This window comes from Archocentrus centrarchus, chromosome 10, assembly GCF_007364275.1.
Source record: "Archocentrus centrarchus isolate MPI-CPG fArcCen1 chromosome 10, fArcCen1, whole genome shotgun sequence".
Taxonomy (NCBI): Eukaryota; Metazoa; Chordata; class Actinopteri; order Cichliformes; family Cichlidae; genus Archocentrus; species Archocentrus centrarchus.
This window is the reverse complement of record NC_044355.1, coordinates 32366375-32382484: the sequence shown is the minus strand read 5'-3', so window position 1 is coordinate 32382484 and position 16110 is coordinate 32366375. Positions and strand designations below refer to the sequence as shown.

The following is a 16110-nucleotide window of genomic DNA, read 5'->3' as shown; positions in this document are numbered from 1 at the left end:
CCAGTTGCCGTTAAGCTGTGCTCTCCATCCACCATCCACTGCGCCCACAGGTTACGCAAGACTGCCTTAAAGCTGCAGTTCACGGAGATGTCAAGTGGCTGGAGTATTTTGGTTCATGTGTTATAAATGTCACATATACGTCGCTCCGGAGTATAGGTCGCACCCCCAGCCAAACTATGAAAAAAAGTGCGACTTATACTCCGGAAAATACGGTACTTTTATTTAAAGCTCCACTTCCAGTGACCCTGCTGGGTGAGTTCCAGACACCAGAGTCATCTACGTATGTACTACGTAACCTTCAGTCACTTAAAACTCTCATTTTATGTTGCAGGACCTACAAATGCTTATTTATCATTGTTTAAAAAAACCCCCAAAACATCCCTGCCTCCTGATCTAGTGACCATAGTGATGGTCACCAGAAGCAAACAATTTATTAAGCTTCAATGTATGAAATGCTCTCATAATCATAATGTATTCTTACCTGCACTGTCATGACACAGTGAATGTTACTTCACTGGCTGTTATTTGTCAAAGATCTCTCATTTGTAACTGGTAACAAATTAAAAAATTAAACTTAAATCTGAGTCAGTCCTTTTGGCCTCATCACTGTAATTGCAAATCTGACAGCAGAAGGATCATCACCATTATGAAAAAGCTTTCAATGCCGTTTTGTTAAAACACTGAAACAGTGGTGCTGGTATAACAACATATTATACTGCACCACTGAGAAACATGCAAAATAAAAAATTAAAAAATTGGATGAATTATATCGAAGTTGCCAAATTCCAAAGTGTCAGACTGTCAGCAAATGCAGCTACCAGTATGAGAAGTCTATACGACACCCTCCCTGAGTAAATACACCTCTGGCATGGTGTAAAAAAAAAAAAAAAAAATCCTGTGTTGCCTCATTCTTCAGTTATCACATTCACAAGATTTTCAGAAAACTTGACCTCTGACCTTGAGGGGTGACCACAATACCCCATCAGCCTTTAAGCCTGAATAATAAAAAAGACACACACACACACACACACACACACACACACACACACACACACACACACACACACACACACACACACACACACACACACCACCTTTTCTTTACAAAGCTCATTTATTTAAAATGAGAACCAATCCAGTAACACAGAACACTCGCCTACAGTAACATAGCGTAAAAAAGCATGCATAAAACAGACAACATAGATAAAAAGCATAAGTTCAAATAAGACAAATAAACAGTGCTAATAAAAACATGCAGGAAATTAAACTACATAACATCCCAAATGGAGTGAAAACACAACTCCACAACAGCATCAGGCGTTGAACTGGTTGAGGCACACCTTCTGCAGGATCTGCTGGGCTGCAGCCTTCTGGGCCTCTCCTACCATGGTGCGGGCACTGGATCCTGGTGCGATCAGGACCAGCCCCTTGAAAACAGCAGTGATCCCAGGGATCTGCACCTTATAGGAGAAGTAGAGGAATCCATCCGGCCCAGTATGGTTGTACTGCATATCATAAAATGGCTGGCCAAAGCCCATCACCTCACATAGTTTTTGGAGGAGCATTACTGGTGATGCTCCAAGAAGCCCCTCGGTGAAGAAAGAGGTGGGACAGGGTTTGGGGTGAGGGAGCTGTGGGGCAGTGGGACCGCCCACTGCTTTGCAGAAAGCTGAGGGGATGGATAGAGGGAGGGGCAGGCCTGGAGGCGGTGCTGAGGGCTGTGGGGGATTTTTGGTGTAGCGCGGGGGCCTCTGGGGTGATGGCAACAGGCTCTTTGCAGGTTTCTGAGGGCAGCGTGGCTCGGCAGGGTTCAGCTTCTCGGTTGAATGCCACTTGACTGACACAGCCATTGCAAATTGCTTCTTAAACTCTGCAGACAGAAGGAAGCAGAGCGGAGCTGAGATTAGCTGGAAGAAGTATTAACCTGCAGAGTTGTTTGGTCATTAGCATCAAACCAACAGGGATAAAATCTTAGTGAGGGACAAATCATGATATGAGATAGAATTAATGTGTTTTTATTAGAACTGCTGACAGCAAAACTAACAGAGAGCTCTTTGAGCTCTTCACATAGCTCCGCTGCATTCAGGGGCTCGGTCTAATGAAAAGGACCAGGAGTAAGGATCCTCATTTCTGATGATGTCATATTCTTCATAAACCCCCGAGAATCCTCACACTGTATCTACACCAAAAACAAGAGTAAACCCACTCAAACTACTGCTCACTATCCGGCTCTCACACACTCCTTAATGATTATAAATGAGCAATGGATAGAAATTGCAAAAACTATTATTACAACTTTAAATTGTCATATTCAATTTGCTCATGTATGTATGTTTGTTCATGTATGCTGAAGCTTAATGTGTCTTCCTGCCAGTTTGACACTTTGCAGATTCTGGGATCTTCTGTCCAGTCCTACAACACTGGCTTCAGACCAGTTCCACATATGCACAGGCATGTTTGTATGCACAGCTTTTTCTATGTACTTTGGCCTTTTGCCCACATGTAAACAGTGTTTTAAGTTATTGAAAACGGAGCTTCACACTCAAAATATTTGATTTTTCCTTATGTTCACATGTAAACACAAAGAAAAATCAAATATTTTGTCTCGCAATGTCAAATTTCTGTACCTTTCTCCTTTTTAAATGTCAGAGTGTGTACCTTTGTTATTGTTTGTAGGCTTCTGATTGGCCAGTATTTCTATACAGGGTTGCACTGCCACTGGTTGCTTTTGAAAAATAGCCATTAAAAAAAAAAAAATGCTTGTGCAAACATGGATGTAGCCTTATTGTTTGGTTCCAGCGTCTGACTATTATTAATAAAAGGTGCTGGTCATATAATTAGAATATCATGAAAAAGTTGATTTATTTCAGTAATTCCATTCAAAAAGTGAAACTTGTATATTATATTCATTCATTACACACGGACTGATATATTTCAAATGTTTTTCTTGTAAATTTTGATGATTATAACTGACAACTAATGAAAACCCCAAATTCAGTATCTCAGAAAATGAGAATATTACTTAAGACCAATACAAAAAAAGGATTTTTAGAAATGTTGGCCAACTGAAAATTATGAACATGAAAAATATGAGCATGTACAGCACTCAATACTTAGATGGGGCTTCTTTTGCCTGGATTACTGCAGCAATGCAGCGTGGCATGGAGCTGATCAGCCTGTGGCACTGCTCAGGTGTTACGAGAGCCCAGGTTGCTCTGATAGTGGCCTTCAGCTCTTCTGAATTGTTGGGTCTGGTGTATCGCATCTTCCTCTTCGCAATAGCCCATAGATTTTCTATGGGGTTAAAGGTCAGGTGAGTTTGCTGGCCAATTAAGCACAGGGATACCACGGTCCTTAAAGCAGGTACTGGTAGCTTTGGCACTGTGGTGCAGGTGCCAAGTCCTGTTGGAAAATGAAATCTGCATCTCCATAAAGTTGGTCAGCAGCAGGAAGCATTAAGTGCTCTAAAACTTCCTGGTAGACGGCTACGTTGATCTTGGAACTCAGAAAACACAGTGGACCAGCAGATGACATGGCACCCCAAACCATCACTGACTGTGGAAACCTTACAGTGGACCTCAAGCAACGTGGATTCTGTGCCTCTCCTCTCTTCCTCCAGACTCTGGGACCTTGATTTCCAAAGGAAATGCAAAATTTACTTTCATCAGAGAACATAACTTTGGAGCACTCAGCAGCAGTCCAGTCCTTTCTGTCTTTCGCCCAGGTGAGACGCGTCTGACGCTGTCTCTTGTTCAAGAGTGGCTTGACACAAGGACTGCGACAGCTGAAACCCATGTCTGCATACGTCTGTGCTGGTGCTTCTTGAAGCACTGACTCCAGCTGCAGTCCACTCTGTGTGAATCTCTCCCACATTTTTGAATGGGTTTTGTTCCACAATCCTCTCCAGGGTGCGGTTATCTCTAATGCTTGTACAATTTTTTCTGCCACATCTTTTCCTTCCCTTCGCTTCTCTATTAATGTGCTCGGACACAGAGCTCTGTGAACAGCCAGCCTCTTTAGCAATGACCTTTTGTGTCTCGCCCTCCTTGTGCAAGGTGTCAATGGTCGTCTTTTGGACAACTGTCAAGTCAGCAGTCTTCCCCATGATTGTGTAGCCTACAGAACTGGACTGAGAGACCATTTAAAGGCCTTTGCAGGTGTTTGGAGTTAATTAGCTGATTGGAGTGTGGCACCAGGTGTTTTCAATATTGAACATTTTCACAATATTCTCATTTTCTGAGATACTGAATTTGGGGTTTTCATTAGTTGTCAGTTATAATCATCAAAATTACAAGAAAAACATTTGAAATATATCAGTCTGTGTGTAATGAATGAATATAATATACAAGTTTCACTTTTTGAATGGAATTACTGAAATAAATCAACTTTTTCATGATATTCTAATTTTATGACCAGCACCTGTATTTGTTTTCAGCATATTCACATTTTTCTGTTACATTTCTTCCTTTCTCTCTGAATTGAAGCCCACACGTCTGTGATTCAGTGAGGTTTTAACATCGGATACACAACAGCAGGAAAAAGGCTGCAACCAGAAATCGAGCCAAAAATGATGATGACAGTGGAGTGGCTAACCAGCAACAGGCAGAGTTCTTTCATGACTAAATGACACCTGGGCTGGCACAGAAATGTGACCATCCATCCATCCATCCATTCGCTTCCGCTTATCCTGGTCAGGGTCGCGGGGGGGCTGGAGCCTATCCCAGCTGTCATAGGGCGAGAGGCAGGGTACACCCTGAACAGGTTGCCGGCCTGTCACAGGGCCAACACAGAAAGACGAACAACCTTACACACTCACATTCACACCTATGGGCAATTTAGAGCAGCCAATTAACCTAACCCCAGTAAGTGCATGTCTTTGGAATGTGGGAGGAAACCGGAGTACCCGGAGGAAACCCACGCAAGCACGGGGAGAACATGCAAACTCCACACAGAGAGCGGGAGAGGCCTGGGCCAAGGTGGAATCGAACCCAGGCCTTCCAGATGGTATTCTATCTGTGAGGCAGCAGCGCTAACCACTACGCCACCGTGCTACGCCAGAAATGTGACCATAATCAAAATTAATAAACTTCATCCATCTCCTACCTTCCATCAACACTTTCTTAGCCATAGACGCAGCATGGTGAGATGAGAAAGCAGTTATAGCAGATACCCCCGCTATACCAGGGCCGGCCTTCAGGGACACTCTCTCCACCCCTTCGACCAACACACGCAGCATCTAGAAGGAAAGCATCATTACTCAGAAGGCAACATTCATCCATACAATGGTCATGCGGCACTCTCAATGCCAGCTCTGGCTCAATTCAACACTACACTGTATGTGCTATACAACATTTCTGTTGCTGATGCTACTAGCATCCTCTATCCAGGGGAACACAGAAGGCTAGAAGCTACAAACATGGAAGTTGTAAAGTTGGCAGAAGTTAATATAACATATACTTTGCTGTGCTGTTAAAATGTGAGCTGACGTTTTATACTAGAGCTGCAACGATTCGTCGACACAGTCGATGACGTTAACTTCAAAAATTAGCCGACGTGGAATTTTAAATCTTTTTGATTTAATTTGAAGCCATATTTGAATTTTTGGTCAGACCATTTTTATTTATTTATTTGTGCATTATTTTCATTAAAAATTAAAAATTACTTTCACTTTAACATTGTTTGATATTTATTGTGATGCCACATTAGTGTTAAAAATACATTTGATTATTTTCAAACTCATATTTTTATGGATCATTATTTTAATTGTGACTATTGACAGATTAGTCTATTACCAAAATAATGATTAGTTGCAGCCCTGTTTTACATAGTACTGTGCAAAAGTACCACCCCTCCTTTCTTTATATTTTACCATGAAACGAGTGCACTAATTTACTGAAACGTATAAGCATCCATGGAAATACCGTATGTAAGGCAGAAACAGAGTTTGTGCAATTCAGCTGAACTTGAGTCATTACCCAGGACACACTTGAAAAAGAGATTTTAATCTCAATGTGTTTTTCTTCCTGGTTAAATAAAGGTTTGAAATGAATTTGGTGTGACCACCTTTACTCTTCAACACAGCCAGACTCTCTGAGGCAGCTTTCTTTAAGCAGTCTTAAGGAATTGTTCTCCAGGCTTCTTGAAGGACTTTCCAAAGCTCCTCTTTGGATGTTGGCTATATTCTGTTCCGTTATCTATCCAGATGATCCCACACCAGGGTTCTAGCCAGCAGTTATTACCATAATTAGCAAGTGACTGTGGCTATTAGCGCTAGCAATTTTTTCTTACCAGATCCCTGCAAACTTCATCAATTATAGTAAATGAACTGGTTTGGATATAGAACTTTTCTACTTTATGTGTAGTAATTTATAATATCTTTATTTAGCCTGGAAAAAGAGTTTGTTGTGCTTTAAAAAAGCCCTCCATACAGTTAGGTGGTCTTACAATGCATCACTGATTGAAGAAAATAATAACCCCAGATTTCTTTTCAGCAGTGTAGCCAGACTGACAGAGTCAGAGCTCTGTTCAAACAAATGTTTATTTAACCTCAACTAGTAATAACTTCAAGTGTTAACCATTAAGAGAAAAAGAATTATTCACAATACATGTATATAATTAAAATATATGTACATATCATGTACAGCTACCTTCAATACAACTGATATTTACTTAGACTCTTTTTCTTCAATTGATTTTGAGTAAAGTTCAATAATTACTAGCTTCAAAAGATCGATGTTGTTTATTAGACCCCATTCCTAAAGCGCTCTAAGGAGACTGTTGTGATTTGGCGCAATATAAATGAAATTGAATAGAATTCCTATAAAAAGTAGAATGGGAGGCAGAGCCTTCAGCTTTCAGGCACCTCTTCTGTGGAACCAGCTCCCAGTTTGCATTTAGAATTGACACCCACTCTATTTTTAAGATTAGGCTTAAAACTGTCCTTTTTGACAGGGCTGGATCAGGTGACCCTGAACCCTTCCTTGGTTATACTGCAATAGGCCTAGGCTGCTGGGGGCTTCTGATGACGTGTTTCTTCTTCATCTCTTTTCACTTTCTCTGTTTTTATACACCCTTCTGCATTTAATCATTAGTTATTATTAATCTTTGGCTCCCTTCCAAGAAGAGAGGCCCCTGCCATCACCCCTCCCCCAACCAGTCATGGCAGATAGCTGCCCCTCCCTGAGCCTGTTTCTGCTGGAGGTTTCTTCCTGTTAAAGCTGTTGCCAAGTGCTTGGTCACAGGGAGTCGTCTGATGAGGTTCTCTTATTATAGGGTCTTTACCTTACAATATAAAAAACCTTGAGGTCACTGTTTTTGAGTTTTGATGCTATATATATATATATATATAAAATGTATTTGAATTGTTAAAAATCTGGGAATATGAAGACTTTTCTTGTCAGTGTGTTTTTTTTTTTTTGGACAGATGAACAAATATTTTTGCATATCGCTGTGTTCTTTGCATGCCACACACTTCTTAAGTGAGTAGCTGTTGTAGACAGTTCTTTTCCAGCTTCATGCATATCTATAATGCTTCTTCCAAGGTCCTGTCAGAGTTGTTGTGATTGATGAATACATGCTAAACAACCTTTCATCAGTGATTCAAGACATTAGCACAGAGGTTCCAGCTGTCAGTGTGTTATTGGTTAAATTCAGATTGTCTTTGTGTACAAAGCAATAACAACATTCTGCTCAAGGTTCACTACATTTAACTGTGCATAGAGCTGTATTCATGAGTGATAGATGTGCTATTTATTACTGACTGTGACACAATTTCACTTTTTTCTCTCTTCAACAAAAATAACAAGAAGAACACTCCACAGTTCAATCGTACCTGCAGTATGTCCTCTTGTCTAGTGGCAGCAGGCAGATCCCCAATACAGAGATGTCTCTTCTCAGTGCTGTGGCAGACACTGAGGTGGTGGCCGGGCTCCAGCAGGTAGCCATGAAGCTGGCGAATGGCTTCAGCAGCTATAGCTGGTGAGCCATATTTGGCATAGGCAAAGCCACGGTTCTGCCCGCTGAAGTTCATCATAAGTCGGAACTCCCAGAGCGCTCCCACAGAGCTGAACAGGGGGATCAGCAGGTCTTCATAGGTGTCCCGTGGGATCTGGCTGATGAAGACCTCGCAGTGGGGTCCTGGGGTGGGACCATCCCACACTGACCATGAAAGAGTGGAGATAGAGTAGATGATGGTATTTTATTTGCTTTATGCAATTTTCAGTTCAGTCTAATGCAAAATTATCTTCTACAACATTTGGAATGCTGCTTCTTTCAAGCAAACTGTGGCTGCTGTATTGATGTCAGAAGGTTAGTGTTAATTGAATTGGTACACATGAAAAAACTAAGCTGCTGCTGCCTCTCTCTTACCCTCAGGCGGTCCTCCATATTTTCTCTGGCCATTAACTTGAATCAGCTTTGTGTTGGTTGTTTGCAGCCAGGTTTCCAGAGCCTGCATCCGCTCACGGTTCAGCACCTGAGGTGGAAACAAAGTAGAACCAGCATAGTATCATCATCAAGAGGACCTGTTACATTAATTTCCAAATTCTTATTGTTATTCTTGGATTCTGGAGTAGTTTTACATGATTCACAGTTCAACACAATCCTTATTTTATTCTGAGCCTTGGTGCAGCCCCTCAGTTCACCCCCTGAAACAAGCTGTTTTGCTCTCTTTAAAACAACTTTCTTGTGACTGGCTGTACCTTAGATTTCAGCAGTGGGTCAAAGGAGCATTTCTGCTTATAGCCAGCACTGTGAGCCTGAGATGAAGACCAGCCCTTCTCTCTGATTTCATACAGAAGAAAGAGTAAAAAAAACCTAACATTTATGCTATCAGCAGTCTCAAATGCAATTTGATGTCAAAAATATAAGACAATTTGGCCCTTAAATTTACTTTTTTGACATTTCGCTCCTCTTAATTGGAGGGCAAAGCGTGGGCCAGGAGTTTGAGACCGCCGATTTAGCCTAAGCTTATGGTTCACAGAAATTACTTGTACTGACCTCATTAACAGAAGCCATTTTTAATCTGGACCATTCTAAAGATAAATACATGGCAGAAAAGCTCCACTTTAACCAGACTGACACAGACTGAAAGAAGCATTCATTAGTGCAAAGAAAATGAAAGTCATTTTCCACTGAGCTGCTGTCACTGATGACAGACTACCTAACTCAAATATCACAAGGTGCCAGCAGCACCATTATAGTTCAATAATTGTGACAATCCATTACATAAAGTGCACAATAGTGGTGTGACAGTGTTTCCCCTGTAATTTTTCAGTAAAAGTATAACTGTAACAATTTAACCAGCTTCTTTAGTTTAACAATAAGCAAAGTAACTTCATGTTGCAACTCTTCAGCAACCTGCACAATATTGTCATTAGTAATGAATTATAATATTCCAGCCTAGAAGAAATAAATGCATGAATTAGCTTTTCAGCATCACTCTGAGACATCTGTGCAAATGCAGAACCCTCAATCCTACATATTTAATATGTGCATTGAAGGACATATCCTGGTCAAAAAGGACTCCAAGATTACTCACAGTGAGACTGGAGGTAATGCCATCCCAAGTAAGTGTCTAGTTGGACACCATGTTTCTTCAAAAAGAAGATGACTGACTAATGGACCAATCGTGGGGTTTGGGCGGCGGTCATAGGTGACACATATTTGTGTGAGCAGACTTTCTCTGTTCTGAACTTAAACGAGAACCGCTTGAGATTCAAACTAAGTGACTCCCACCTAGTGGCATTTTACACATGTCTACTACTGCTCTCGAACAAACCTGCACTGTGTGCCCTTTACATTAGGTAGCTCGCCTGCTGCTCTGTTATCAGAATTACAGAGTTGTACTTTATAGTTTTCTATAAGTTTGAAATTTCTGCTGAAAATTTAGATAGCATGCTCTGAAAGATTTATGGCAAAAAATAAACCCATCAGTAAAGGCCTGATCACTCAATTATATAACATGTTGGTTGAGAACCACAATGACAATTCTGAAAGTAAAAGACAGGGTTGGTTACGTGATTTACAGGAGGATATCTCACCTGAGGAATGGAGTAGAATATGTTTAAAGACGCATACACAAACCATCAATACCCGACTGAGATTAATACAGTATAATTGGATAATGAGAACGCCCTACTATTGGCCAGCAGCTTCCCCTTTACAGCTGAATAAGTTTGACCCCAGGAATCCAGATCTTTGTTATAAATGTAACACCTATCAGGGTTCACTATATCATTGCTTGTGGGAATGTGAGAAGGTACAAAGATTTTGGAGTTCCGTGTTAAACTTTCTTTCTCAGACAGTATCAAACCCAATACCTTTATGCCCTAAGTTATGTATTTTTGGTAGTTACCCAAAAAATTGGTCTGGAACCAGCAGGGAAAGAAAAACGGTTGACCTTTGTTTATAGCCCAGGCGCTCTATTGCACTATTCTGAAAAATGTAAACTGCCCCTCTCTTAGCCACTGGTTAAAGAACTGAACTTCGAGTTTGGCTCTCGAAAAGCTGACCTATATAGTTAGGAGGAAAGCTTCTGAGTTTTATGGTATATGGAAGATGTTTTTGGAATTTGTGAAAAATTGTGATATTGAAGAGGCATTGAATATGAGATAATTATAATAGCTACTTTATGTGAGGAATGCATGTTATTTTACTGTAATTTCTCTTATGATTATTAGTTTGTTTTTTTGTTTTTGTTCTTTTTTTAATTTTTATTTAAACACTGCCAGTTGCTCAATATGGGAAGGTTAGGGAAGTGTTATTCATGGCATAAATGAATAAAACTAATAAAGATATGTTTAAAAAAAAAAAAGATAGCATGCTCTGTGTTCATCTTAATGGTTACATTTGCTTACTTCATTTTTGTCTGCTGCATGAAAATGAAAATATTAAAAGAATATTTATGTGCATTTTTTATTGTTTATAATAATGTCATCAGGGACTGTTGGCCCTTGGGTACTTTCACATTATCAAATCTACCCCTCCTTGAAAAAAGATTGGACAGCCCAGGCCTAAGGGAAGCATGTATAATGTAAATAGAACATGTAAATAGGTCCTAGCACAGAACCCTGTGGAACTCCATAATTAACCTTAGTGTGTGAAGAAGACTCCCCATTTACACGAACAAATTGCAATCTATTAGATAAATATGATTCAAACCACCGCAGCACAGTACCTTTAAGGGAGACATATGCAAAATCCACTTTTTTAGCCCCGTGTGCTGCGTAGATATCTTTATATTCTTTTTGGGTCATAATTTTCAGTCTGTTCAGTTTTCTCTATTCCCTGCTTTTCTTTCTTCTTACGTCACAGTATTTGCTGCGAAAATGAGAACTGCTCCATCCAAATTGGGATGGATGGTTTTCCCCAGAAACTTTCCCCGATTATCTATAACAGTGGTCCCCAACCTTTTTTGAGCCGCGGACCGGTTTAGTGTTAGAAAATATTTCCACGGACCGGCTTTTAAGGTGTGGCGAATAAATACGTCAAAATAAATGATACGACCATAACCAAGTGTGATATTTTCTACGTATAATAATAAAAAACGGGAATCCACTTTGTATTCGTATGCAACTCTATCAGCAGCGTTCTCGTAACATCCCGCCTCAACATGAATAACAGGCTCTCTGCCCACAGCGCTCCCTGGTCAGCTGTTAGAGCCATGGTAAAACATGCCTTCAAAATAAGATACACCGCAAAAACAAATACAGTAGAAATCACCTCAGTCGGATTCAAATGGCCCAGTTTGGGGTCTATTATCGAATTTCGCTGCAATGGCTTCTGCTTCATCTATGAATTTGCTTCTGCAAATTTTATAATCTGAAATTTTACTCGTAAGTGCAAGTTTGTAGCTTACACTTGCCACGATTGTCCCCGGTGAAATGAACTGATATAAACACTAAAACAATTTCCAGGCGTTGTTAGTGTGTGTGTAGTTGTGCATGAACGAGCCGATGCATGGAAGTGGGCGGACAGGAGCTGAGGAGGGTTTTAGCGCTAAACTCATCCAGTTTATGCGATCACATTTAACTGGAAATTTATTAAAATGGGACCAGATTTTTCATCCGAGGTAGGTGAATATCCGACGGATTTTATGTGATGATTTTATTGGAATTAATGTTAGGAAAAATCAGGACCTGCAGATGCCATCCAACTAGAGCGAAAACCCGATTTGTGCGACTTCGACTTAGGTGATTTTTACTGTATAAAGCGCATGAAAAATACAACTCACCATAACACTGAATCAGTGTAAGCCCCCTGAGCTTGTTTCTCTGATACTCATTTTTGCTGGCTTCTGGTTTGACTGGGTTCGGCCGATTTCACATGGAGCGTGGCTGCAGAGCCGCGGTGTCAAGCGCTGGAGAGTCAGTTTGATGGCTGGGTCTACCTCACTGCTATCCCCGGTGTTGATAAATAAAAATGGTAAATGGACTAGTTCTTACATAGCGCTTTTCTACTCTTGTTGAGCACTCAAAAATTTAAAGAAGCGTTATGTAGGTCAACCAACCGATTTCGTTAGACAGGCCTGAAGCTTCTGGGTTTCATTTTAGTGGTGACGTATCATGTGAGCAGAAACGACTTGACACGTCAAGAGGAAGTCATGGAGGGAAGTAACGGAGCGAATCCGCCCATTTTTCAAAATAAAATATAGTTTTGGCGCAGATAATAAGTAAAACGGAAATAATTTAAGTTATTTATTCTTTATGTGCGGCCCGGTACCAAATGTCCCACGGCCTGGTACCGGTCCACGGCCCGGGGGTTGGGGATCTCTGATCTATAAAGCCCACGTTGTTTTTTTGGACACCACTCAGACTGCCAGCGATTCAAGGAGAACATGGAGCTAAATGGTCAGGCTGGGGAGGGGTCAGGAGAAAATCTGAGTCCTGAATTATTTTGGCAAAGTTACACATGATTCAATATTAACTTGGTGTAACCAGGTGTCATTACTGCTAACGTGAATTATTATTTCACCAAATCTATATTTAGCCTTAGCCAGCAGTTTCAAATTTCCTTCCATGTTGCCTGCTGTTGCCCCTGGAAGACCGCCAATCATGGTTGCTGGTGTCGCTGGCTTCGAGTTTGTTGTTTCCACCTACAGTAGGAACATTTTTCTTACATATCTGGCAAAGCACTGCGCCTTGCTGGAGGTTGTTACAGTAGCTCTATTTTTAATAAATCATCAGAGGCTGACGCATGCTGTCAGACATGTCGGAGCCTGTCTTGCTGTTGTGCACTATAGGGAACATAAATGAATGGTAAACTTCTCTCTATTATTAATATTCCAACATCACGATTTAAAAAAAAAAAATCACGTTAATACCATTATTATCGCGGACAATGTGATATGACACAGCCCTAATTCACACAATGATTTTTGTTAGCAGGTGCCAGACCCCCTCCTTCTACCGTAACTGTTCATGCAGCTCCTCTGCAGTCCTCTGGGGGTTTCCCAGGGGAGCCCTGTGATCTTCAATTCTTAACAGCATTTCAGACCATTTAATCTTTCTGTTTGAAGTTCTAAATTCACACATGTAAGGTTTTAAAGTTTAAATTTATCAGCTTTGCATGGGTGACTTGTTGTCATTACCTCATGACAACTTTGTAAGGACTGTAATACATGTACTAATCAGGCTGTGTGATTGGTGGACTATACAGACTAACAGAAACAGATACTTAAAGACTTGCAAACACAAGTTGTGTTTTTTTTTTTTTTAGCCAGGCTATTTTCATTCCTGGGGCAGCAAATACTGCAGTTTTGTGCAGCCACTGAATCACAGTCTCACAGCCACAACAAACAAAAAACAAACTGTGTGTTCCAAATATGAAATATTCCATATTTCCACATATTAAATATTTGTAACACACTGGGTGATCACTGAGTGTTTGTTGAACACTCATGTTCAAGTCATACCACATCTCAGCTGGGTGGTCAGGCCCGTCCTGACTACTCCAAAAGCTGTTTTGGTTTGATTTTTTCACTTGTTTGTCAACCTCAGTTCTCTGTTGTGTATTGGGGTGTTTGTTAGGAGTTAATAGGATAAAACAGAAGGCCATAGGAACAGTAAACATGTGCCCTCTTCAATGCTGTTTGTTTTTTTTTATCTTTAGACAACCGACTGCAGTATTGACAATAATAAACATGATTAATTTTATTTATATGTTCATTCCTCTGATACAGAATGCAGAAATGAGGAGCCTGCACTCTAATATAAAACTCACTGCACAAAGTTTTATAAACTTGGACGGTAGAAACGCACTTCAATCTAAAACACAGCGAGAAAAAAGGGGGAAACAATGTTGGTCATTTTTAGTACAACTGAAGAAAACAGTGACGAAGGCTTTATTAATATAATTAGCGGCAGGTGGGGCTTCATCGTAGAAAGTTAAGGGCTAATGGTCTAAGCTGGGCTTCTTAAACAGTAATGAAGGGAAGCATGAAGGCATGACGCCAGCACGTCGGGACAACACTTTAAACATTGTAGCCAACAAGCGTGTTCGTTTTCAACAACAGCAGCCCTCGCGCCCTCACTCCCGCTCACCAACCAGCCCTTATTTAACAATTTAACAATTAAACAGCACAAAAACTGAAAAAAGTTGAAGAAAAAAAGTTACCTGGGTCTCCTTATTTTCCATCGTCGTGGTTGTAGACTTGCAATGTAACGTGACTGTGTAACCCCGGGTCCTCACCTGCAGCCGCCCTCCTATTGGCCAGCAGCTTCCTCTTGACGCGGTGTGACCTTCATTGCCCACTGAGCAAAAACACGGAATGAAATTAGTCTCATGTACAAATAAACGGCCCAGAGTGGAAGACTACTCTGAAACTTGTTTTGGTAAAATACTGTGCATTCTCTTATTTATCTGTGTAACTATTATCTATATGTTTAATTTTTTTAGGGCAGCACGGTGGCGCAGTGGTTAGCACTGTTGCCTCACAGATAGAATACCATCTGGAAGGCCTGGGTTCGATTCCACCTTGGCCCAGGCCTCTCCCTCTCTCTGTGTGGAGTTTGCATGTTCTCCCCGTGCTTGCGTGGGTTTCCTCCCACATTCCAAAGACATGCACTTACTGGGGTTAGGTTGATTGGCTAATCTAAATTGCCCATAGGTGTGAATGTGAGTGTGAAAGGTTGTTCGTCTCTCTGTGTTGGCCCTGTGACAGGCTGGCGACCTGTTCAGGGTGTACCCTGCCTCTCGCCCTATGACAGCTGGGATAGGCTCCAGCCCCCCCCCCCCGCGACCCTGACCAGGATAAGCGAATGGATGGATGGATGTTAATTTTTATGAGCACATGCATTTAGCTAAAAATAGGCGTATGTGTGTTGCATTTTCTTGTTCAAGACTCCAACATCAACTTAATAAACATATCTCTGTGACAGGCCCCAGAGCAGATGGTTTTTTTGGACCCTTACTGCCTAGGGGTGGGCAGATCCAGATATCCATAATATTGATACCAAAGTTGGTATTGTTATTGGATTGATAATGGCATGATAGGATCAACACTTTAGTTTCAGTTTCTCTCCTCAATGTTCAGTAAGTTGCTCTCATTTGTGCAAACCAGGGTTATAATAGTTTTGAATTTTACATTATAGTTTAGTTTTAGTTAGTTTTTACTTTTTTTCTCTAATTCAGAGCCACTACAGCTGATCTTAGGGTTCCTCCACCTTCTGAATCCCACTGTAACCCCTGAGTATCCTCATGTTGGTGTTTAGGTGACACAGTCACCCTCTACTATGGAGGACACAGAGAACAGAGCTGTGTTTAAATTCCCTTTCACAGTTTGTGTCCTACATAACAGATTCAAGCTGAGTGCATTCATTAGAATTAAAATTTAGATTGGAATAACATTTGTATTCTCATGTACTATTTTATATTATTACAATAATATATAATGAGGTTCGGTTTGTTTTACACAAAAATAGCAGGTAGAAACATCCTCCAAAGAACTACTTTTACTTTCTTACTTTGAGTACATTTCAGAGCCTGTACTTTTTTACTTTTACTTAAGTAGAGAAGTTGAACCAGTACTTCGACTTTTACTAAAGTATTTTTTAACATAGGTACTTGTACTTCTACTTAAGTACAGAATGTCAGTACTTTTGCCACCTCTGA

The 16110-nt window shown here is 40.7% G+C and overlaps 1 protein-coding gene across 2 annotated transcripts; it reads right to left on the bottom strand.

The window, feature by feature from the left end:
• Positions 1–1189: 1189 nt before the first annotated feature.
• On the bottom strand, positions 1190–14658 carry LOC115787218 (dead end protein 1-like). 2 transcript variants are annotated; one of them, XM_030739803.1, is made up of 5 exons: positions 14614–14658; positions 8368–8473; positions 7832–8157; positions 5104–5236; positions 1190–1870 (listed from the first exon to the last, which is right to left on the bottom strand). In XM_030739803.1, the coding sequence occupies exons 1-5, from the start codon at positions 14632–14634 to the stop codon at positions 1314–1316; spliced, it is 1143 nt and encodes a 380-aa protein (XP_030595663.1). In that variant the 5' UTR covers positions 14635–14658; the 3' UTR covers positions 1190–1313. The 2 variants fall into 2 exon arrangements, with proteins under 2 accessions (XP_030595663.1, XP_030595664.1); XM_030739804.1 differs by lacking the exon at positions 14614–14658 and adding an exon at positions 12233–12250.
• Between the last annotated feature and the right edge of the window lie 1452 nt (positions 14659–16110).

Coding starts and splice junctions, on each gene's coding strand:
- LOC115787218 (XM_030739803.1), bottom strand. CDS start 14,634: ATGGAAAATAAGGAGACCCAG. Junction 8,474..14,613: donor TGGAAAATAAGGAGACCCAG/GTAACTTTTTTT, acceptor TTTCCACCTCAG/GTGCTGAACCGTGAGCGGAT. Junction 8,158..8,367: donor ATATGGAGGACCGCCTGAGG/GTAAGAGAGAGG, acceptor TTTCATGGTCAG/TGTGGGATGGTCCCACCCCA.